Consider the following 25,288-nt stretch of genomic DNA (forward strand, 5'->3'; position numbering starts at 1 on the left):
GTGAGGATGAATGGTCTCATATGGGTCCAGCAATCAGGATGTTATGAGTATGTTGATGCTGTGATAATGTTATAATAATATACCATCATTATATCATCTGAGGGAAGCATGTTCCAGGCCTAAAGAGCAGCCAGTGCAAAGGCCCTGAGGCAGGAATGTGCCCAGCATATTGAAGGAAATGCCATGAGGTCAGAATGCCCAGAACTCAGGGAACAAAGTCAAAAGGAGTTGGAGTTACCATCAAAAAGGTAGCAGAAGGGGCAGCCCAGGTGGCTCAGCGGTTTAGCACCGCCTTCAGCCCAGGGCCTGATCCTGGAGGCCCCGGGATTGAGTCCCGAGTCAGGCTCCTTGCATGGAGCCTGCTTCTCCCTCTGCCTGTATCTCTGCCTCTCTCTCTCTCTCTCTCTCTCTCTCTCTCTTTCTCTCTCTCTCTCTCTCTCTCTGTCATGAATAGATGAATAAAATCCTTTAAAAAAAGGTAGCAGAGAGATGGACCAGAGCATGAAAGGCCAACCAGAGCTCTGATCACTCAGTCAACTGAGCCCATGACAGACATGACTGCCCAGCAGCCCTGGAATGTCCTTGCTGACTGCTGCCCCCAACATTACCCCCAAGGCCACCCACCTGGAGAAAGGGCAAAGGTGTGGCTTATACCCCAGAACCTGCAGGAGACACAGGAGGGGAGACTTTCTGAGGAAGCTAGGACAAGACAGGGAGCCTTGATCAGGAAGGTGGAGGTGGGGCTGAAGAGAAATGGCTTACAGCCAAATGGTCTGTTCTGCTCCAGCTCAGACCCTGGCTCTGGCTACAGGACTTGGCGCAGGTTAAGGAGTCGCTCTATGCCTCAATTTCCTCATGGGTTAAGTGTAAATAAAATTCGTATCCACATCAGCAGCTTCTGCTGAGGACTAAAAGGGTTAAAAATATGTCCGGTGATTAGACCAGTCCTTGCCTCAAGTTCGAGTGATTACTATTATTATCTGTTAGCTCTATTATTGAGGCAGGAGGAGTGGAAGACTCCTGGGGCACACTGCAGTGTGCCCAGGGCCCTCACACTCTTCTGGAGCAGAGTCAGGGAGATGGTCCTGGGAGCACCTGGGGGCAGACCACAGTGTTGGGCGGGCCTGGAGGGGCCTGAGCCCTCACCTGGAGGGTGAGGTTTTCAGAAACAGCAAACCCGGGTGGCCTGGGCCCCCCTGCACATCCAGCCCTGGAGGCTTAGCCTTGTGGATCAGGTCGGCAGCCCAGAACACTAATAGAATTTCCTAATCTCATTAGGGAGAAAATCATCTCATTGTGCTGCACATGTCAGGAGGAATGCAAGTTCAAACACTTCATTACCGGGAACTCTGACTTCACCCTTTCTCACTTCTGTGGGGCCCATTTGTAACCTCAAAGGGATTAGCAGGCCAAGGGGCTTATTTGCAAAGTGAAGGGAATTACCTAGCAGACCAAGATGGAGACATTGTAAAGTTAAAGAGATTAGCAGGCATTCGGCCCCTGGGAATGCCTTCTCTGCCTCCACTGGGTACCCAGTTTGGAATCTGAAGGCTGAGTACAGTGTGGAGCCCATAGTGGGTGCTCAACCAAGACAAGAGAGGAGAAGGGCCAGCCCAACAGACAGCTCATATTTAATTTATCCCAGTTGAGAGAGTAGAGGGTGAAGCTTTCCTTTGTCCACCGTCTATATGAGAGTGCCTGGCCCAGAAGACCAGAGGGGGTGGGGAATGACCATTCTTCTTCCTCCTCCACATGTTAGACTTGTGTCCCCCTTTCCTCTGGTCATTGAGCAAGTTAGACGCAGGGCTAGAACTTAACCCACGCCTTCTGATTTCTGAGCAATTATCCACGCAACCATCATTTGCCCAGTGCCAGCCTGCTGCATTGAGTTGGAGGCTCCAGGGATATAGTGGTGAGCAGAGCAGTCAAGAGCTCTGACCTCGCAGAGTTTACTCTGTAGTCAGGAAGACAGATGGCAAACTGGTCGATATTTCCAGGTTAGCAATAAGGGTCATGAGACAGCATGTTGCTAGGGTGAGGGTTGGGGATGGCTCTTAGAATACTCAGGAAGTCCTGCCTCTAGAGACGACATTAAAATGGACAAGCGGATGATTTTAGGAAGCCAGCCACAAAGATGTGGAAGAAGCGTGTTGTAGACAGAGGCAACAGCAAGTACAACAGTCCAGAAGAAGAGGAAGCTTGACGTGTTCGAGGCATGAGGGGGCCAGACAGGGTCAGGTGTGATGGAAACAGCAAGAAGGGGTACAGTTGATGAGTTAGGATTTGGACTGTACTGCTTTGTAGCCAATAGAAGAGTTTGAATTTAGTCTGAGTAAGATGGAAAGCATGGGGTGAGGGGAGGAGAGGATTATCATGACCTGATTTACCTTTTAAGGGAACCCCTTTCAGGGGGCACCTGGGTGGCTCAGTGGTTGAGTGTCTGCCTTTGGTTCAGGGCGTGTTCCCGGAGTCCTGGGATCGAGTCCTACATTGGACTCCCTGCATGGAGCCTGCTTCTCCCTCTGCCCGTGTCTCTACCTCTCTATGTGTCTCCCATGAATAAATAAAATCTTTTTTTAAAAACGGGGGTGAGCCCCTTTCTACTGTGTAGAGAAGGGAGAAGAGATAATAGCTTGTGCTACGGTGATGTATCAGTCAGTGGTTGCTACGTAATGCTGTGTAACAAACTACCCCCAAGATCAGTGGCTAACAGTAAGCCTTTATTCTCGTGCTGACTTATCGGCAGGATAAGCATGGCTTGGCTGCTCTAGGTGGGGCCTGGCTGGGCAGCTCCGTTTCAGGCTGCACCCTGGCTTGGCTCCACGCTGTGGGTCAGGCTCAGGGCTGTTCCATGTGTCTCTGTGCTGAGGCTCAGGCTGGACAGGAGGCAGCTACCTGAGGAAACTATTTTCATAGACCGAAGGAGCTGTTGTTCACATCATGTCCACTCACATTCCAGTGGCCAGGGCCAGTGTGTCATTTGTGGGACAGGGAAGGGTGCATCCCCCACAGTGAGAGACGAATGAGTAAACGTTTGCTAAAGTGCTAACTCAGACTATCACAGGAAGTTGAGGAAGAGAAGAGAAGCCGGCAAAGTTAAGACACATTTGTGAGTTAAGCTGGCCAGGTTTGTGGTTGCCTCGGACTTCAGGTACTACTGTTACTGGCAACCCCATCAGCCCTCTCAGGTGCCTCTGCTTGCATACTTCTGTGACCAGGAGCTCACTTCCTCCCTAGGCATCATTTTAGGGCAGTCCCACCAGTTGCAAAGGTTGACTTTAGCTTGAGCTCAGATCACTTTGATGACCACCCCTGGTCCTGACTCTGTTGCCCTGGGTAGCCTAGGCCCCTCTTCCTTCTGATCAACAGAGATTCTAGAGCCTTATGCTTGCATGCTGAACAGCCCTATGCCTTGCACAGCCCCAGCTCAGGCTCTTGCACTGTGGTCACATAGGACCCTGCTAACACGTACTGGGAGGCGGGGCTCTGAGTAAGCTTCGAGAATTCCTACTGCCATCTCCCTCTGTCGGGCACACCACATCTCTGTCTGCAGACCTGGCTCTTTTGCTTACAAAAATGATGCCAGCACATGGACAAAAAAATCCCATGGTACAGGAGTGTATGAGTGAAAGAAGACCTCGCCCCACAATTCCATTCCCCAGATATACTCACTTTAATGATTCCGTGTGTATCTTCTTGATCTTTTTGTTTTTTTTCATCAAACTGTTTGTCTGGGAGGTGCTCCCATGGGAACGCACGAGGAACTGCCTCTCACTCTTTACTGACTGTATCAGGGACCAGGGTCAGATTGTATCCATAATTGATTTTAGTATTCTATTGATTGGTCTTGTCTTTACGGTATTAGGAACAACGCTGCAATAATGAGCATCATTGCATATGTATTTTTGGTGCACGTGTATAATTATTTATGAAGTTAGATTGCTAGATGAGGAATTGCAGAGCCAATTTAACATTTTCTTGGTAGATAGAGCCAAACTGCCTCCACAGATGCTCCCACTAGCCATGTCTAAGCATTGTGCTTTATGCTTCTATTAATGTCACCTTAGAGCCGGGTAGATTTTTTTCCCTTATGTTTCTTTATGCTGTCGACTCTAGGGAGCTTGTGGTCAATTAAGACTCCCAGATTGTTTTTGCATGTACTAATGTATACTGACAGCATCTGGTTGATAGAACTTGGTACATGTAGTTTCCTGTCCACACTCAAGAATTACCACTGACAAGAGATGTTGAAGAAAGGAGGATGGAGAAAATGATTGTCAAGAGGGATGGGGGATGTTACTAATAGGGAGGGAGTTGGGAACCGAGAAACCCAGCATCCGGGCCCTGTCAAGACCCGCATCCTATCTCCCCATGGGTCCTCCCAACCTGAGTCTGGGACCTCTGTCCCAGGCCCAACAGCTGCCCCAGGTTCAACAGGACCCCTGTGCCCTCATGCATATCTCCTGGTTGCATCTAGACCACACCGTCGGAGGAGCCAGGCAGGCCCCAGATGCTGACCCCACAGGCTCCATGTGTGGATGGCTTCGAGGAGCCAGGAGAGCGACAGCGGGCCCTCAGCGCAGTCAGCATCCTCACCAGTGCACTGGAAGGTCAGCACCCCTGCTGTCATCCACACGCCCCCACTCCTGCCTGAGGCCCCCCTCCCACATAGCCTGACCTGAGCCTCTCCTCCCCTCTGCCCCCCACCAGCTGCTGGGCTTGCCTCAGACATCCCCAGAGCAGGCCCAGACTTTCTAGTCCGTGTTACCCTCAGGCACCCTATCTGTGTTTCTTCCAAACATCCCCACAGTTGTCCCGGCCTGTCCTGGGTGCTCCCTTATCTCATCCTGTCCACTCCCAAGCAGCCCCATGCCTTCCTGGGACCATCCTGGCCCAGACCTGCCAATTCTAGCCTATTCCCAGTCATTCCCTGTCTACCACAGGCTATTCCAGGCATCCTACATCTGTCCTGGCCAGTCCCGCCCCAGGCGACCCCCAACTGTCCCAGTCTGAACTTGACACCACCCCCCCATCTTGTTCCCTCCTGTCCCATATGTGTTCACATCTTTTCTGGCCTGTTCCAGGCACCACCATCTGTCCAGCATGTCCCAGATGCCCACGTCTGTTCTTCTTGTTTTGGTTGTCCTTAGAGCTGAACTTGCCTGTCTCAGATGTTGTCTTGTCCTTTTCAGCCTGTCTCCTGTTGGGTGGCCCCATGTCTATGTGAGACTGTTGTCTTAAGGAACATCCATCCTGACCTCCTGTCCCTCCTGTGGCCCTCACCTAGCAGATTTCCAGAGGCAGGGGCCGCGACATAAGCCATATCTTCCCTTAAGCTTTCCTGTCCCTCTCGCTGTCCCCCTGTCACATAGCAGCCCTGACCTCTCCCCAGCTAATTCATATGTCTTTTCTGGGATACCAAATTATATGTGAGTCAGTCCACAAAAACAAACCAGCTCACTGGCTGCCCCCCCCAACCCCAGAGTTGGAAGAGTCTCACCGCAAGTGTCCACCATGCTGGAACCGCTTCGCCCAGCGCTACCTGATCTGGGAGTGCTGCCCGCTGTGGATGTCCATCAAGCAGAGAGTGAAGTTCATGGTCATGGACCCGTTCGCCGACCTCACCATCACCATGTGCATCGTGCTTAACACGCTCTTCATGGCACTGGAGCACTACAACATGACAGCTGAGTTTGAGGAGATGCTGCAGGTCGGAAACCTGGTAAGGGCTGCCACCAGCCAACTCTCAAATGGGCATCCTGGTGTGAAGAGCTCTTGGCCAGCTGGCACAGCCTTCATGGGTGGTGAGGGGACATTCAGAGCACAAAAGGGTCTTCTAAAGGTGGGAGTCACCGTGGAAGACCTCTTGGAACAGGAAGTGTCAGGATCAGGTTTTAAGGAGCTGAGAGATGTAGCTGGGAGTGAGGAGTTGGGGATAAAGATGCCTGGAGATTAGAAAACAAAAGTGAGTTGAGGGTGAACTTGAAATGCACCGGGATGTGAGATATGGCGATTAGTAATGGAGGAGGAGAATGAATGCAATAAGCAGCAGTTCTCTCAGGGGAAGGATGGATGGATAGAGAGAAGGGGGAAGGACAGAGTGGATGGATGGATGGATGGATGGATGGATGGATGGATGGATGGATAGTTGGATGCAGTGAGTCAATCAGGCAGAGCCAGATTTGAATTCTGACTCAGCTCTAACTATGTGACCTGAAGCAAATTACTTAGTCTCAGTCATTGGCACAATAAGTATTTGTTTAATTTAATAAATGTAAAATTAGTATGACAATATCAAGCCCATAGGAAGCTAATGAGGATTGAATAAGATAATGTGTATAATGTGCTTGGCTCAGAGTTTGATAAACAGTAAGCACTCAAAATAAATGATAGCTGCGGTCTGTGGTTATTATCACTGGCGCTGTTATTAAAGAGACTTCCCCTGGAAGTCAGAATGTCTGGGTTCTGATTCTGATTGGTTTTTTTTTTCCTTGAGATCAGATCAGGTTCTACCTCTTTATTCTAAAGGTGGGGAACTGAGGCTCAAGAGGTAGCATAATGGTGGCAGAGATGGGCATGTAAGTACTGTTTCCTGACTCTGAGAGACAGGGCCCTACTGGTTCTGCCCAGCTAAACACAGATAGCCTTTCTCCAGGGGATCCCAGGTCAGGTTGGCCAAGAGCCCAGTAGCCTCTGAAAGGAGCTCCCAGGATCATCGCTGAGATGGGATGGAGGAGAGGGCCATTCAGTCCAAGCTTTCTCTTACTACAGAGCCAGCCCTATCTCAGTCTCAGCGGCACAGGTAGCCCCCCAGGCAGGCAGGTCTCCTACACTATGGAGCCTGATGATTTTCTTCCTTTATCACTTCTCCTAACTAGAACTCTAGATAGTTATCTCAAAGTCTATTCAATTTTTTTTTTGTAAATGTGAGTCCATTTTGCCATAATTCTACTTTCTTTCCTTCTATATGCAAACAAAGGGAAAGCTCTTGTATAGTCTGTAGGTGTCTCAAGCATTATTGTACCTGGTGTGTTGGGTGGTCTTCAGATGGTGGTTATGTAGGATTGCAGTTGAATGTGGTTTTATTGGAATGTGACCACTGAATTGCTCTGAGCAGCAAATCAAGGTGATAAAGAGCAGTGGTGGCTTCCCTGGATCATTGAGTTGTGATTGAAGCTGTGTTAAACTTGGGGTTCTATTGTTAGTAATAGGTCATGTAGTTGGAGTATAGCTCTATTTTGTTTCATTTGGATAGCTTTATTACTACTGTGAAAGGTTTTGATTGTCTTGAAGTTAATATATTCTCAGTGGTTTAAATGTTACATGTAAAAAAACAAAAGCACAAAAATAAGCATGGGAAAATAATCTCGGTATGGGAAAAACCTTTCTAAGCATGTCATTAAAGACCATTTCCATAAAAGAGAAGATGAATAGATTTGACTTTTAGCTCATCATCTAGAAAGCAAATGCAACTTCTATTCCTAACATTGTGGACCAAAAAACCTGAAAAGTCCTCCACTAGGAAACAACTAAAAATACAGCAGATATTCTGAAATGCATATCAAAGCTCATGAGAAAGTAACAAAAATCCCCTAGTGCCAGAAACAAAGAGGAACTTAAAAACCATAGCAGTAAACATGTAAAAGGGTTCTGTAGTTGCCCTGGTAGGGGTTGGGAGCAGGTGATATTGCTGATTTGGGTAATCTGGGGATTTGGATTTTAGTGAACGTGTAGAGACAAGGCAGGTCTTTAGACAGTGTGGGTAAGGGATGGAATTGAGTAACCATGGGAATATAAAACCCTAGTTCAGTAGAATGGTGAACCAGAAAAAACTCCTGGCACCAAAACTGGGAAATGATAAAGAAGGAAGCTTGTCAGTCTTTGCTGGGGCTGAAGATGAGGAGAAAAGGAACCTCTGGAAGCTTATGACTGTAAATTTGGCCTTATATAGATTTGGAGTTCAAATTTATAGCTGAGTATTTCTGGAACCTGTGCCTAAAATAAAAGATAATGTGACCCTATGATATCTTGGGGCCACTGCAAGAAGCAAACACAAAACTTCTCTGGGAAGACACACTTTTAACCCAGGCCAAGTCTGTTCTCCAAATTACAAAGCACACAAGGAAATAACCCACTATGAGGAAGAGTCAGCAGACCGACAGACACACATACACACATACAGAGGCTTATCCTCTTAGGAATGTCTTATGATAAACTGTCTAATACAGATTATAAAATAAGAATGTTCGTAATAACTAAAGACATAAAAGAAAGAATTAAACAGGGCAACTGGGTGGCTCAGTTAGTTAAGCATCTGCCTTCGGCTCAGGTCATGATCTCAGGGTCCTGGGATGGATCACTACGTCAGGCTCCCTGCTCAGTGGGGAGCCCACTTCTCCCTCTCCTCCCCTCTTGAGCTGTCTCTTCCTATCTCTGTTACTATCTCTATCTCTCTCTCAAATAAATAAATAAAATCTTTTTTAAAAAGAAGGAATTAAACATTAAAGAATAAAACAGCTTTGGAAAAGAACCAAATTGAATTTCTAGAAATGGAAAATATAGCCACTGGGATTAAAATCTCAATGTATAAATCAAATAGCACATTCATATAGCTAGGGAAAATTAAATTAATATAATTATAGATCTAAGGAAGTTGCCCAGAATGTAAAGATATGAAGAGATAGAAAATCTGAAATCAAGGTTCAGAGACATGGAGTCAAAATGAGAAGGTCAAGCATAGAGCGATAGGAGTTCCAAAGGAAAAAAAAAAATAAATAAGAGAATGCAGACAAAACAATGTTTAAGAAAAGAATGGGTAAGAATTGATCAAAGAAATGAACCCTCAGATTATGGAATTACAATAAGTCCTGCACAGGATAAATAAAATATCTAGACATGGTGAACATCAAAAGCAAAGATAACATACAGCAACCAAAACAAGAAATGTTGCCTACTAAGGAACAACTGTTGCATAGATGGGAAACTCCACAGTAGCTCCAACCAAATCCAGAAGACAGTAGAATAATCATTTCAAAGTTCTTGGAGAAAACAGTGGACACCCTAGAATTCTAATTGTCCTACCATTTACAAAGGATAGTAAGTAAAGACCAAGAGTCCACCACACACAAATTGTCTCTCTGAAACAATAACAAAAATTTGTACTTTAGAAGAAAGTAAAATGATAGCAGAAGCAGTTTTGAGAAGAACCTGAAAGGAATAGTAAGCATGTGAGTAAAGCTAAGCAAACATTAACTGTAAAAACAATAACAATGGGCAGCCCGGGTGGCTCAGCGGTTTAGCGCCTGCCTTCAGCCCAGGGCCTGATCCTGGAGCCCCGGGATCAAGTCCCATGTCAGGCCCCTGCATGGAGCCTGCTTCTCCCTCTGCCTGTGTCTCTGCCTCTCTCTCTCTCTCTCTCTCTCTCTCTCTCTCTGTATCTCTCATTAATAAATAAATTTTAAAAAAAACAATAACAATAAGGATGACTGAAGGGTATAAAAAGTAGGAACTAAAACATTGGAACTATAATGTCCCCCCACTTCTTGGGAAGCCACCATCAGCACTGCTCAGTGGCCCTCCTGCCAGGCATGGAGCAGGGATTGGAGGTAGGATGGTCTGAAGTTCATGTTCATTCTGAAATATTAATTAATTTAGGTGTTATTAACTTAAGCCTGATTCTTAAACCTTGTAGGGTAACCTCTAAGAGAATAGGAATGGAAAGTCTTAATTGCCAAGCCAGTAGAGAGGAAAATGAAGAAATTTTACAATTCAATCTAATAGAAGAAAGCAAAGGAGAGAAAAAAAGGAAACAAAAAATAGAAGACACATTGGGTGATAGACATTAAGGAGGGCACGTAATGTAATAAGCACTGGGTGTTATATGCAACTGATACATTATTGAACACTACATCTGAAATTAATGATGTACTATAAGTTGGCTAATTGAATTTAAATTAAAAAAATAGAAGACACAAAATAAAATGAAGACATAGGTCCACATATACCAGAAATCATAATAAATAGTGGTAGGGAGTGCAGTCACCAGTTAAATGACAGATTGTCAGTTTGGTAAAGAAATAAAATGCGGCTATATATTTTTACAGAAGATACCTAAATATATTGAGATCCAAATCCCTAAAAGAGATGGGAAAAAGAGAGAACAGACAAATACTATCAAGAAAATTGATGGAGTTGTGTTATTATCAAACTTTAAAGAAAAAGTATTATTGAAGGATAAAGAGATCCAAAACATAAAGATGAAAGGAACAATTCACCAGGAACATACAATTCTATCTGTATGCACCAAATTGCATAGCTTCCAACTATGTAAAGCAGATAATAAGATCAGTTTAACAAGACCACAATCTTAGTGAGAGACCATCCTCCATAACTCATGGCTCAAGCTTGTAAAACATCACCAAGGGTCTAGAGGACTTGAATAACAGAAAAAGAAGCTTGACTTAATGAATGTGCAGAGCACAGCACCCAAGAGTTAGAGAAAATACACACGGAACATTTACAGAATGACCACATTTTGAGTCTCAAGGCAAATTGCACCAAAGACAGGGTGTCATGTATGCTTCAATCTCCAACCATTGTGCAATTAAAATATATGTGTCAGAATCTCCAAAAATGCTCATTGACTATGCAATTCCATTTCCAGAAATTTATCCTAAGAAAAGAACTGGGCAAGATGTCTCAAAACAAGTATGTGGAAGGTTATTATTTATTATGGCAATGTTTTTAAGAGGGACAAAAGAATGCCTCAGAGGGAAATACTATGGCACATCTGTATAGTGGAATATTCCACAACTGTTCAGGAAGGGAGGGAGGGAGGGAAAGAGATGCCGTAGACATGTTTAATTGACATTGAAGGATGTTCACAGAAATGAAGTTTTAAAAGCAAGTTTACGTTAAAGATATTAAATATGCAAGGAGAATTTAAGTTTCCCAAAGGTCTCCCCACTTCCTGGGAAGCCGCCATCAGCACTGCTCACTGGCCATCCTGCCAGGAGTCAGGGAAAGTGGGTCTCCACCCTCACAGTCTCTGCCTGCCAGATCCCAGTGAGCCTATAAAACATGCAGAGTTGTTTGAAGCAGCCCTGCGCCTGGCACTCTCGGCCACTCTCATCAGTCATAATAAATGCTGCCCATGATAACAATAACGGCCCGCCAGTAGGGAGCATCTGCTTTGCATCCATTAGCTCTAACTCTTAGACACTTCCTATGGAGTCGTCATCATTCCCATTTTACATAGGAGGATACTCGAGGCTCAGGCCCAAGATCACACAGTGGCAGACTTAGCTTTGGAACCTGGGTCTCCTGCCATTCTCTACGTGTCTTAAGGCATCAAGCTTTAATCACATGGCCTTAGAAAGCTTGGGCTGATCCTTTGGAAGGAGGAATCTGGCACCAAAATTTATGCACTTGTAAAGCAGTGCTTCGAAAGCTTAGCAGTATATTAGCATCACCTAGGAAGTTAAACGACAACAAGTCAATCCCTGGACTGCACTCTAGTCCAATTTAACTAGAATCTCTGAGAGTAGAATCCAAGCATCAGTATTGTTAAAGCTCTCGGGGGAGGGGGGTGCGCCTAGGTGGCTTAGTCTGTTAAGCATCTGCCTTCTGCTCAGGTCATGATACTGGTGTCCTGGGATCAAGCACCAAGTTGGAAAACCAGTGCTGAAAAATAGTACTACTTAAACTTCTGATCTCCTGGGAACCTAATCAAAATGCAGGTTCTGCTCTAGCAGGTCACGGATCTTCAAGATTCTGCATTTCTGAAGAGCTTCCAGGTGATGCTGTTGATTCCTTATCATGTCCCCAAGAGGCATTGCATTCCCCAAGAGCTTCTGCTGTCTTTTTCTTCTGACTTCCAGTGCCAACTAATATCTGCTCTCTTGCTGTCAAAATAGACTTGCACTTGGGCAAAGACAGGATCTTTCCTGAGCTCCCTTCCCAGAAATGAGTTAGCACTCATGGGTCTGCTGAACAAGCCTTAAGAACACACCCACCCTGGCATGCTCAAACAGGTGATGGGGGGGAGACCAGAGGGTCTAGTCTCCCAGGCCCTACCCATAGGGGTTCTCAGGGAGACCCAGTGCAGGGAGTGTGGCTGGCAGGACACCAGACACTGCAGGAGCCTAAGGTCAAAGGCCCAAGTATTTGTATGTTTATTCAGCAAACATCAGTGGATTGCCTCCTGGCTGCACACAATTCTTGTACCAGTAGGCAGAAAAGGTCCCTCCTATGGAGCTTACAGTCTAGCCAAATCTGTAGCTACATACACAGTATGTCACATGGTGGTAAGTGAAGGAAAGACAAAGCAGAGAAGAGGGAGGAGGAGTTTGGTGGGAGGAAGTCCTGATTTTAAACATCAGGAAGCCTCATCCATTAGGTGGCTTTTAAGCCCCAACCTGAAGGGAGTGAGCCCTGTGGGTGGCGGAGGGCAGATGGCCCAAGGAAAGGCAGCAGCATATACAAAGGCCCTGAGGAACGACAGTGAGGAGACAAACAAGCTGGAAGAGCAGGAGGAGATGCAGTCAGAGATGCAGTCAGAGGGATGGAAAATGTTATGGATACAGAACCCAGGGACAGGCCTGGGTGCTGAGGAAAGGTGCAGAAGAACCCAAGGATGCCTCCCCACTATGAGGGGAGCCCAGGCATCAGAGCTGAGACTGAGAGATTTCGGGGGCCCTCCCTTCCCTAAGATCCCAGCTGGTGTAAGATCAGTTCTCTGGCACAAGCCCTAAAGGGACCATTGAAGGCATGAGGGCTGGCTGGTGGGCGGTGCCTTGCGTGGCCATGCACAGGTACATGCCCACCTGCCATCCTGGTGCCCCACTCCCTGGACCAGTACCGATCCCTGCCCCCCAGCCCACCACCACAGGGCCTTATCTGAGCAGAGGGGGAAGGGACCGGTCCAGGTATCTCTCCTTCTTTCCTTTCAGTACAGAGCTCTCACAGGGGTTGTCAAGGCTTGGGTGATCCCCTCCTGTTCGCTGACCTCAGCAAGCTACTCGGCCTCCCTGTCTCTGACCTCTCCTCCCTGGCCACTGCCGCAGCCCTGGTACTGCCCCAGGAATGCTCTGGCCCTCTCACCTCAGCCCTCACCCACAGAAGACCTCCGTGACTCCTCCCCATCCTCACAATAACCCCGTCAGCTCCAAATGGCCTTGTATGCAGGCCCAGCATCCTGCCAGCCACGCCTTCCTAGGACATCCCCTCCTGCGGGAACCAAGTTCCCTGTCGAGGCAATTGGCACACCATGGAGCAGTTGGAAATGGTCACAGCTCTGTGGCCCACCACACGAAGGGCTCCTGGACCACGAGACTCTGCTGGCCGAGGCTGGGTGGCTCCCAACTCTGTGCCAACAAATGGAGGAAAACCGAGCCCCTGCCTACCTCAAGAATATTTCCGGGAGGCGGAGGGGGTTGCTCTAAATCTTAAAGGACAACACTGAGTTCATTTTCTGGTTCTCCAGCATACCAGCTATGTACGGTACTTCCATACAGGCAAAGTACTTAACATGTCAGTATCTCAGTTTCCTTACCTGTAAAATGGGAATGATGATACTTTCCTCATCAGGTTGTTAGATGGATTAAAAGGAACAACACATACAGAGCATTCTAGCCCAGGACTGGCACATTGTCATGCCCTCGAGAAGAGTTGGCTAGCTGTTATTACAGACAAGAGTTCAGTGTGTGGACAAGATGGAGCAGCAACAGCATGGGCAAAGGCCCTGAGACATGAAAGCCGAGTGTTTGCAGGAATACGTGTATTTGGCACATGTGGAATGAGAGTACTTCCTGTGGTGACACGGGCTGGAAGGTGTCAGGCTGGGTTGTGTCACCCTCACCTCAGCCTCCCCTGCCCCCCAGGTGCTTCCTGAGCTATAAGTCTCTGTGGGGCCTGAGAGGGATCTGGCTGTTTCTGGCAGGCTGGCAGATCGTGGGTAGTGAGCCAAAGAGGAAGCTGGGGCATCAGGCTGCAGGTATCCCCAAGGCCCTGGGCCATGGCCAAGCAAGCACTCCCTGGGAGCCAGGGTACAGTCAGAGCTTGCAGCCCAGGAGGGGGACCCTGTGGGAGCAAGAGTCAGAAAGCAGGGCACCCCTCCTGGCCCAAGGGTCTTTCCAGCCCAAATACTGGGAACCCTGATCTCTCTGTCCCTCACCAGGTCTTCACAGGGATCTTCACCGCAGAGATGACTTTCAAGATCATCGCTCTGGACCCCTACTACTACTTCCAGCAGGGCTGGAACATCTTTGACAGCATCATTGTCATCCTGAGCCTCATGGAGCTGGGCCTGTCCCGCATGGGCAACCTCTCAGTGCTGCGCTCCTTCCGCCTGGTACCCAACTGGGTCCACTATAGGGGGGCAGGGTGGGGGTATGGGGCACTAAGGCAACTCCCTCTGAGGTCACCGCTCAGTCACCCCTACTCTGATCCATCTTGACTTCGTCCAACAGCTATTTGCTGGGTACCTCAGTGCTGGTGATGCGGGGAGTACAGAGGGGGCAAGATGGGAGACATTCCTCTGGGGAAACTATTGGGATGGTCATCCTGATGACTTGCAAAGCCCTTTATGGTTCACCATGCCCCATTTAGTCCTCATAGGATCCCAGGAGAAGAGCTAGTATTTCTACATACCCATTTCACAGATGAGGAGACTAAGACTCAAGTGAAATAAATTTCCCAAAAGCCACATGGCAAATAACAGGTAGAGTCAGGTCTGCTGACAGCTCTCCTGGGGTTCTGCATGCTGGTTTCAAAGTCAGCATTTTGGAAACTCTAATGCACATACAAATCATCTGGGGATCTTGTTAAACTGCAGATGCTAATTTAGTAGGTCTCAGGTGATGCCAAAGCTTCTGGTCTGTGGACCACTCTTTGACTCCACACATGGGACTGAAGGTAGATCAGGGATGTCTTCCTGGAGGAAGTCTGGGCAATGTTGCTGGGTTCACTGGGGGCTTGGAAGGCAGGATGGTAGGGGCGGAGAAAGTCCAAGCTATGGGTTCTAATCCTGACTCCCCTGCCATGAACTAATGGACTTAAATAAGTTACTCCACCTTTAAGGATTGGCTTCTTCATCTGTCAAAGGGTTGGCTTCATCTCAAGAGGTTACTGGGGCTCTGAATGAGGTAAGCCATCCTAAGCATGGGCTGGCACAGCAGGTATTCAAGAGATGCTAGGCACCTGCCCTCTTTGTCTGTGATAACTGAGAGGAGAGAAAGTTAGAGGCAGTTGGGCAAATCAGAGATGGTTTGACCTGATGAAGATGAGTCTGGAAAAGGAAGGACATCCCGTGCTGGAGAAATCTACTAAGGAGTTCTGGGAAGTGAGCCTGAGGCGGGTAGGAAGCTGGTGTGGGGCTGAAGAGCAAGGCTGAGTTGGGGAGATGAAGCTGGAGCTGTTGTCCTGACTCCCAGAGCCGAGCCCAGCAAAGCTGCCTCAGGCTGTAGAGAGAAACAGCAGTGAGTGCTCTGGGAGAAACAGGTGTCTGTGGGCCCCCTGGGTGTTTAGGCAGGAGCTAGCAGTGTTAAGGGTGTCCATGGTAGCAGGAACTAGAGCCCCTCACAGTGACACCTCCCTCCCCAGCTGCGGGTCTTCAAGTTGGCCAAATCCTGGCCCACCCTGAACACGCTCATCAAGATCATCGGAAACTCAGTGGGGGCGCTGGGGAACCTGACGCTGGTGCTGGCCATCATCGTGTTCATCTTCGCTGTGGTGGGCATGCAGCTCTTTGGCAAGAACTACTCAGAACAGAGGCACCGCATCAGTGACTCGGGCCTGCTGCCCCGCTGGCACATGATGGACTTCTTCCATGCCTTTCTCATCATCTTTCGCATCCTCTGTGGGGAGTGGATCGAGACCATGTGGGACTGCATGGAGGTGTCTGGGCAGTCACTGTGCCTGCTCGTCTTCTTGCTTGTTATGGTCATTGGCAACCTTGTGGTAAGTTGGCCAGTGGCCTCACATACACCACACACACATTCACCCATCCAGTCATCCCCTCTGTCCATTCACTTAACTTCCTTCCATCCATCCACTCATTCACTCAGCCATCTATCAAACTATCCATCTATCGATCATTCTCTCATCATCTGTCCATTTACCCACCCACCCACCTATTCATTACCCATCTTTCCATCTATCTATTCATCCATTCATTCATCCACCCACCTAGGCACCCATTTACTCATCCATCTGCTCACCATTCCGTCTATTCACTTATTTTTCCATCTCTCTACTCATCCATACATCTCCCTATCCAGCCGTTGATCTACTTATCAGTCACCCACCCACTGACTTACCATCCATCTGTCCACCTCTTCATGAGTCTGTTTATTCAGTTACCAGTCCTCCTATCTATTCATTCACTCACTCACCCAGCCATCCATCACCCCCACTTATTCATTCTCATACCCATCCATCCCTTCACTCATCTGTTTATCTGTCCATCTATTCATTCACTCACTCACCCATCCATCCATCAACTTCTCTTCATAAACACATACACACACCTATTCATCCATCCATTTGCCCAACTGTCTGTCCACCCATCCATTCACTCATCCACCCATGATCTATCCATTCATCCATCACTCATATTTTTACTCTCTTATCTATCCCTCCTCTCACTAATACACCCGCACATCCGTCTGTCAACCCACAATCTATTCACTCATTCACCAGTCCTCTCCATCTGCCCACTTATCCAACCAGCTCTCTACTTAGCCATGGATCCATCCATCCATTTGCATCCCTCCTCATTTGCTCATTCATTCAATCACCTACCTAGGTACCTGTTTATTCTTTATATACTCATTTTATATTCATTAACTTATTTACTCATCTGCCAGCTATTTTATTAGTCATTTACTGTCAATGATCTATCACATGGTTTTTCAATTCAGCTTAACAGGCATTTACTGAGCCCCTGTTGCATGCAATATACTGTGGCAGATGCTGCTGGGCATACAGAGGTGAACATGGCCCTCACATTGCTCACCAGTGGGAGAGTGGGGAGATGGGGAGTTCAAACAGGCCTGAGATAACTCTCAAGCTGGTTTGAATGATCAGAGGCATTAAGGAGGAGCCCGTGGGTGGAGTCCCCTTCAACAAGGGAAATCAAGGAAGGCTTCCTAGAGGAGGGTTTTGTGATGCTAGAGTGGGAAGAAACAGGGATCTCTGGGTGGCGCAGCGGTTTAGCGCCTGCCTTTGGCCCAGGGCGCGATCCTGGAGACCTGGGGTCGAATCCCACGTCGGGCTCCAGGTGCATGGAGCCTGCTTCTCCCTCTGCCTATGTCTCTGCCTCTCTCTCTCTCTCTCCGTGACTATCATAAATAAATAAAAATTCAAAAAAAAATAAAGTGGGAAGGAACAACAGGAGCACCGCATAGGTGCAACAAGTGGTCCAGGTAAGGCAGGGCCCACAGAGGCTTGTATGTCACCCTGGCTCACTATGGTGGGAGTCCCGCTACCCTGTCATGAGCTACCCTTGCTTCCCTGGCCACCTGTGTCCTAGAACAGGTGCCTTTTGCCTTGTATCTTTTTTTTTTTTTTTTTTTTTTTTTTTTTTTTTTTTGCCTTGTATCTTAATAATGTGAGGAATTCTGGAGTTGAGAGAGATCAAAAAGCCAAATGCCAGAGAAGGAACTATGGGAAGAGGCAAGGTTGCGGCAAATGGGTGGTTCAGGAAGGAGTCAGTGTCCACGTGGACAGGGAGCTACCTGCCTGAGCACACAGGTGGTCCACATGTGCTCAGACATCACACCTGCATAATCTGACTCTCGCTGCTGTGGGCACTGTAGACTCACATCAGCTCAGAGAGGGTTTGTGGGTGGCTCAAGTACTGTGGGCTGCAGGTTCCAGACAGAGCCCTTCTGCAAACCTGCCTGCTTCTCCTCCAGTGTGCCTTAACCATGCAAGGGTGGCCCCCGACCAAGTTGGGGTCAGGCCCCCTCCAGCCCCACTGGTGGAGCCCCGAGAGGGGATAGGGCATCGGTGCATGGTGCCAGTAGAACCCAGTTTTGGGCTGCACCCCCCTGCAATCCTCCAACTGACCGCCCCTCAGGATGGAGCCTCCTCAGCCCTGGGCCAGCTCCGGGAGCCACCAGACTATGTATTCTAAAGAGGATGCAAGTGCACCAGGCTCTCAGCCCAGGGCCAGGCCCGCTGCCCTCATGCACACAGCCCTGCGATTTCCTAGCGGATCTGCCTGGGGATGAGAAGATTAGAGGCTGCTGGAGGAGGGAAGCTAACGCAGCCCACGCAGCCCCCTCCCTGGTCGCCTCAGGAATTGGGCCGCTGCCGGGCGTGGGTGGAAGCAAGATTGCCATTGAAATGGGAAGTCATGATCAGGCAGGGGCTGGGGAGCAGCAGCATGATTGACGGGGAAAGCACTGGAAGAAGCCAAACCTCAGAAGCAGCAACAAGGGAGGACCTGGCATTCTTGTGGGGGTGGTTGGGGCTGCCCAGACACCCACCTCCTCCAGCCTGGGCCCTAGATACCTGGAGGTGAGGCACGGGTGAGGGCAGAGGATTCAGGGTAGGCAGCTGGGAGTGGAGGCAGTCCAGGAACCGCGCCAGAGGTCAGTGTAGACAGCAGCCCTGAATCACATCAAGTGCCCTACCCCCCAGGGATGACATTAAAAAGGCTGCCGGGTGTCAAATGTGATCGTCTCCCCGTTTGGAATGCCAGCCCCTGCTTCTTTACCTGCCATTCTGTCCTCGTGAATGTGCATTGCTTCTTAAAGCAAAGGCGTGTTTCTGACTCTTGGCGCTCCAGCCTCGCCACTGCTTCCTTCAGAATTCTCGTCCCTAGGTCCTTGACAGGCATGAAGCGTGTCTTAGGGGCTTGTGACAAGCCGAAGAGGGGCCTAGAGAACCACACACCCACCTTCACATACCTCCCTGCCGTAAAGGTCCCCCGTTCAAGGGAACCCTCTTTTGGGGGTGTCTGGGAGAAGACACAAAGCCCAAGGTGGGGAGGCGGTGTCTCTGGCCTGTCAGCCTCAGGAGCCAGTCTGACCCATGTGTGGGAACAAGCCCACCGTCACTTCCATTTGCCCTCCCTGAGGCTGGGAAATGAACACAAGGCCACCCTTCTGTCATTCAGCTGAAGGTCTCTTTATTCACAAAAGCTAAAGTTTTACACTGGCAGGATGGTTTAACAACACAGGGGTGGAGGCGTCAGAACCATGCCAAGAGAGATGGGTTTTGCACACCTCACTTAAGGGAGTCTTCAGTCCTTAGCCCCGATAAGTCACCTGAGTGAAGTACTGTCCCTCTGGCACCCCACAACCTCAGCCCCTCCCCCAGCTCCAGCCGTAAGTGCCTCCACCCCATCCCCAGTGTCTGGTCCCGTACCTAGCACCCATCCAAGCACCCGTCACCACCTAGCCAGCCACCTCTCTGTGTCCTGACCTTGTAGTTACAGTCCCAGATGCCTGTGCCTTTCTTCTCCTGCCATTGCCCCTTCCCGGCTCTGTCCTCCATGTCCCTCACCTGGAAAGCATAGTCACACCTGGGAACACAGGTAGAGTGTACTCCACAGCAGGAGCCCTTGATGTCCAAGTACTGAGCCAGCTCAGAGACCCACCACTACCCCCTCCTTCACCAACAGATGTAAAGGCCCTTTCCCAGGAAAGCCCCCAGGAGCTCTGGATTGTTTCTGGGTGGGGTTCTGTTTTGTCCCTGGTGATCCCAGATTGGATCCCACTTCCTGGGGAGCAGCCCACTGTCCTCCACTACTCCCAAGGCAGCAAGAGCCCATCTGCAGGCTTCATCACTGGATGAACCCATGGTTCTCCCACGGACCCTGGGCCAAGACCCAAGGGATCTGGGGCCATGCGGCCAAATGCCCTCAACCCAAACTGTATCTGAGCACTTGCGTAAAGGGATGAGAATTTATTATCTTTTGTTTTATAGCCAAATGCACTAGATTCAAGAGAATTAAGATTTAGGACGAGGGCCCAGTGGTTTGACCCTAGAGCTGTTGGCCATCACCGATCCTTAAGGTCCCTGGGACTCAGTTGCCTGACAAGCCTGATCCATTGCCTCCACAGGTCTTGAACCTCTTCCTGGCTTTGCTGCTCAGCTCCTTCAGTGCAGACAACCTCACAGCCCCTGACGACGACGGGGAGATGAACAACCTCCAGCTGGCCCTGGCACGCATCCAGCGTGGCCTGCGCTTCCTCAAGCGGACCACCTGGGACTTCTGCTGTGGACTCCTACAGCGGCCTCCAAAGCCTACGGCCCTCGCTGCCCATGGCCAGCTGCCCGGCTGCATGGCCTCATCCAGCTCCCCACCACCCCTGGAGTCACAGAAGGTGCCTCCTGCCCGTAAGGAGACACGATTTGAGGAAGACAAGCAGCCAGGCCAGGGCACCCCTGGGGATACAGAACCTGTGTGTGTGCCCATTGCCATGGCTGAGTCAGACACGGACGACCAAGAGGAGGATGAAGAGAATAGCCTGGGCACAGAGGAAGAGTCCAGCAAGCAGGTGAGTGCCCCCCAACGCATATATGCAGGGCCCAGGGCTGTGCTCTCCAGGGGTCCCAGCCCCTGCCAGACTGCTCCAGGAGTAGGGTGGAGGTAGAGGCAGCCTCACCGAGGGGTGCCAACCCTGTTTTCCCAACCTGACCCAGAGAGGACCTCGGAATGGACTCTTGTCCATCATTGATCTGATGCCAGCCACAACCAGCTAATTGTACAGAAAGGGGAACTAGGTGTGGCAAGAGAGAAACTTGCTAGAAGTGCCCTACACCCCTATGACAGAGCCAGCACTCCTGGTCCCCGCCCACCATTGTCCCCCTCCAGGACTAACAAGGTGGAATGTCTTGGTGAGGGAGGAGTGCAGTCTCCTGACCTCCTGACTGCCCTTTCCCCTCCTCCCAGGCCCAGGGCTAACTGAGATTTAAAAATAAGCATCCCTAAGATGGCAGGTGTCAGAGACAGCACTATCTTATCTCCCAACCTGTTATTTTTAACACTTAGGACCAGAGTCTGGACAAAAGAGACAGTGCCCCCCCCCCACCCCCTCTGTTTTCCTGTGGCCCGAGCCAGGCTCAAATGGCTCCTCCTTAGGTCTTTAGGTCAAACAGTGAGTGGTTCTCTGTGTGGTTGGGCCCGTCCTGGCTACTTCCTCTGGGCCGTGTACTGGGCAGGTTTGCTGTGAAGAGCAACTGCCGCCCCCCGCGCCCCCGCCCGTGTGTGGAATTAGAACTGAAGTTCCAGGCTTGCTTCCACATCTCTGTGCCTCCTGGTGGTCCCAGAGGCCAGCTTCCACCCACCCCTTGAGTCAGGCTGTGGGACAGTGATGGTGTATGTTGGGGGAGGGGAGGACTGGCATTGCCATGACCACAGCTACCAATTATCTCTAGGATGCTCCCTTTTCATCCCCTTTCTTTCTCCTGAGCCTGTTGACTCTGGCTCCCTGGGGCCTGTGTGTGTGTGTGTGTGTGTGTGTGTGTGTGTGTGTGTATGTGGGTGGGGAGGGGGGATACACGTGGCAAGCCATGGGAGCTCATGGGGATGTCGGTATGTCACTCCTGAGTGGAGTTGCCAGCATTTGGACAGTGGGCATTGCAGCCCAGCTGCACCCTTCCAGGGAGTGGGAGGAGGGGGAGATTGAAGCCAGGTTGACCCGGAGCTGTCTGCCTGGATCTTCTGGAAGCCTCCCAGCTGCCCACTCCGGGCCCTTGAGGGAGAGATCTTCAGTGACATGAGGCCCCATGAAGAGGGCAGGAGACCATGTTCCAGTTGCATATGGGGGACCCTGGAAACACTCTGGCTGGGTCACTCATGGGCTGGGGTCTCTTCAGCAGGAATCCCAGCCTGTTTCCGGCAGCCCAGAGGCCGTCCCAGAGCGGGGGGCCTGGAGCCAGGTGTCAGAGACTGCCTCCTCCGAGGCCAGTGTGGCTCAGGCAGACTGGCGGCAGCAGCGGAAGGTGGAGCCCCCGGCCCCAGGGTGCAGTGAGGTAACCCACATCTTTGTTCCTGAAGCCGGCATGGCGCTGCCACTTGGACTGGAGCCAGGCCATGAGAGGTCCTGGCTTACACCTGCACCTGCTGGGGGAGCTGTAGCCACTGTCACACGCAGTGTGGGAGACCCATTGGCAGAGGGGAGCATGGGCAGCCCTGTCCTGGCAGGGGAGGGATGGGGTGGGGCCCAGAGCTTCTGGGAAATTCTGGAAGCAGCCAGCTCAGACACCTGACGCAGGACTAACCCTACACCTTCATGTGTTCACCCCACCTCACTCAGTCCCCGTGCTTTGGTCCTCTTTGGCAAATGTTTGTCCTGTGAATTACCCCATCCCAGGGGACTTTCGGGGGGTTGCTGAGAACAAGTTCCTGGCACACTGGCGACCAGCTGCTTCTCTCCTTGACTAAAGCAGAGGCTGCAAACAGAAGGCCTAGTGTAGAGTTTTGTTCTGGCCACAGAAGGGTTTTAATTTCAATTTACTACCAACATTTAAAACCCAGTAGCTTTTATATAAAAAGACGAAAACAAAAACCAAAAAACCAAAAAGCCAAAGTAAAAACAAATCTGCATTTCTGAAATGTAGAAAAAAGTGGAAAAAAATGAAAAAACATTGGAAGAAGAGCCACCCTGCTGGAGACAAGTGATAACCGCCTCCTTGACGGATGAGCTGGAGCTCTCTGGTTTGCCCCAGACCCCACTTGCCTAACTTCATTCCACTACCTACAAGCATTCCACCCCGTAAGCATTTGTGTCCACAACCCCTGAATAAAGGACTGTGGTGTGTTTACTAGGCCCCCACCCTGCACACCCATCCCCGCTCACACCAAGCACTGTGGAAGGTGAGGTCAAGTGTTCAGAGACAGTGTCCGTGGTCCTCGGTCCCGCGGTTGTGGCTCCCTCCAACGGAACGTTGCACGTGCTGCCTTGTCCCTTTCATGGAGGGGCTTATGGGAGGCTTTGGGATCATGATCAGCTTTGGAGCATGAGCGTCTGCTGGAGTCTTCATCCCAACGGGGCAGCTCACACCTCTCTGCTGGAGGGTCTGGCACACAAAGGCACATGGGAACAGGAAGATGCAGGAGGGGCACAGATCACAGAGAGAAGGGGCTTTCGTACTGGCATGATGAAACTTCTTCCTCTCCTCAAATCTGTTCGTGGTGGGACCCATCAAAGGGAGAGAGAGGTGGGCTGAATTCTCCTGAGAAAAAGACCCCTCCTCTCACCTGCAGCGGGATCCTGAGAACTTACCTCCCACCCGCTGCGCTGGGTACTTTATGCAGCTCCAGTGTCTGAAAAGCACAGAGACCTCCTCTGGCTCATCCCTTTTCCAGCTCAGCTGCCCAGTGAAGCTGTGGGCAGAAGGATGAAGGCTTCAAAGCCACAGGGACCCCGAAAGGTCTAAGGCTCTATCCTATACCCGGGAGCCCCCTCAACTCTCCCCACAGCGTCCAGCCCTTCCCCATCACAAACACCAAAACTAAAGGGGACTTTTAGATAACAGCAGAGTGAGTCACGGAAGGAAGGGAAAAGAAGACAGCTTCAGGAGCAGAGGCAGGCCCGGGGACTCAAACCAGCTCATCTCCAAGTGGAGCCTGAGACAGAGCGACACGGGCATCCCCACTTAGCTGGTGGCATGGACGGGATCCAAGACCACTGAAGCCTCCCCTTCCTTCTCAGAAGCCCCTGCCTTGCCCGTCTGCAGAGTGGGCTCCTAGAAACAGAGCCTAAGACAGGCTGCCTGTGCAAATGACTTACGGAGGGAGTGCCCTTGGAGAAGCTGATAGGGAGGTGGGAGAAGCAGGATGAGGCCGACAAAGAAGCTTCGGAAGGCCAGGTACCGAATTCGGGTTTCAGCCTGGTCCAGTGGGGAGCCCTGGAGCATGAGCTCCACATGGCATTGCCCCACCCCGAGGCAAGAGGCTGGCCTTGTGTCTTCCCATGTCAGTGCAACACTGGGTGTCAGTCACCCCTGGCTTGGGTTGTAACCCCCAAGCCATTACCAGGGACAGCCACTCCCCGGCTATAGACTGTTCTGGAGAAGGGGCCAGCTCAGCAGCCTGCGTTCACAGTGCAATGGCATAACAGGAGGAACGGGACAAAGCACCCACAGTGAGCACTGCTGCACCCCCGCCGATGCTGTCACCCACACCTGACAGACATAGACACTCACAAGGGCATACCGTATGCACATGCCTCTCTAGAATCAGATTATGCAAGGTCAGGGTTCGAGAACCCTGTGTGGCCAGGCAGAGAAGTCTCCGATACCTTCTTGCTTTTACTGCAGACTCTGCCCATCACACCAGCATTCATGAGTTGGGTGAGAAGTGTAGGCTGGGTTGCTGGCCTGTGCTCTGCACGTCTGACCTCACACCTGTATGTGCCTGTGGTCCTGGTTGATTCTGTTCTGGGTGTGGCATGCCTGTCTCCTCCGTGTGCGCCAAGCTACCACCGTGAGTCCTTTCCAAGTGTGAGTCCATGTTGCTGCCCAAGTCTGTCTGTTCTCAGTTGGATGCATTCCCCATCCCCGCTGTACCCCATCCTAGACTCCAGCAGACCAGAACCACAGACTCAGGAGCCCCTGAGGTCCAGCCTCAGTTCAACCCCAGGGCAGGTTCCCGCCCACCCACCCTGGGCTCAGATTTCCAGGTTATGCAATGGAAAGTAGTCTGGGCACCTCCCCTCAGGGAGCCCCTGACTGCCCCAGACTCTGGGCTGAAGCCTGCAAGCTTCCACATGGCCCTCACCCACCCCACCCCACGGCCCTGTCCACAGGCTCCCGAGGACAGTTACTCGGAGGGGAGCACGGCAGACATGACCAACACAGCAGACCTCCTGGAGCAGATCCCTGACCTGGGTGAGGATGTCAAGGATCCAGAGGACTGCTTCACTGAAGGTACACAGCCCCAGAGGGGCAGAAGACCCAGCAGCTTCTTGGGGCCCAAGGCCATATTGGACCCCACTCTGACCCCAATACTTGCATCCCTCCCCATTCCTTGTGACCCTGGGGCCCCTCCTTCCACCCAGGACCTAATGACAAGCCTGCCTGTGGAGTGCCAATCTGGGTGGCTGTGGGTCAGCTGTACTGAAGACCCATGACCCCACATTGGTAGAGTGATGCCCCCCTCAGCAGCAGGGACTTCATCCTCTTCATCTGTGCCCCTGGCACAGAGCCTAGCCTTTTCTGTAAATGCTCATGGGTGTGACATGTGACCATGTTGGTCATCAGTATCTGTAGCTTTTATGAATCGGTGGTATATTCAGAAGGCAGCTGGGGGTAAAATGAGAGTTTGCCCTCC

At 50.5% G+C, this 25,288-nt stretch overlaps 1 protein-coding gene across 6 annotated transcripts in view; it reads left to right on the forward strand.

Moving 5' to 3' along the window:
• SCN5A (sodium voltage-gated channel alpha subunit 5) overlaps positions 1-25,288 on the forward strand; it is a 95,992-nt gene that overhangs the window by 44,166 nt on the left and 26,538 nt on the right. For 2 of the 6 annotated variants that reach the window (XM_077865748.1, XM_077865747.1), the window contains exons 13-19: positions 4,478-4,610; positions 5,484-5,722; positions 14,177-14,350; positions 15,601-15,957; positions 20,073-20,510; positions 21,832-21,987; positions 24,765-24,885. In XM_077865748.1, the coding sequence (XP_077721874.1) occupies positions 4,478-4,610; positions 5,484-5,722; positions 14,177-14,350; positions 15,601-15,957; positions 20,073-20,510; positions 21,832-21,987; positions 24,765-24,885 (1,618 nt within the window). The remainder of the gene's footprint in view (positions 1-4,477; positions 4,611-5,483; positions 5,723-14,176; positions 14,351-15,600; positions 15,958-20,072; positions 20,511-21,831; positions 21,988-24,764; positions 24,886-25,288) is intronic. The other 4 variants (XM_077865750.1, XM_077865749.1, XM_077865752.1 and 1 more) reach the window with 2 other exon arrangements.

Source organism: Canis aureus, chromosome 22, assembly GCF_053574225.1.
Source record: "Canis aureus isolate CA01 chromosome 22, VMU_Caureus_v.1.0, whole genome shotgun sequence".
Lineage (NCBI taxonomy): Eukaryota > Metazoa > Chordata > Mammalia > Carnivora > Canidae > Canis > Canis aureus.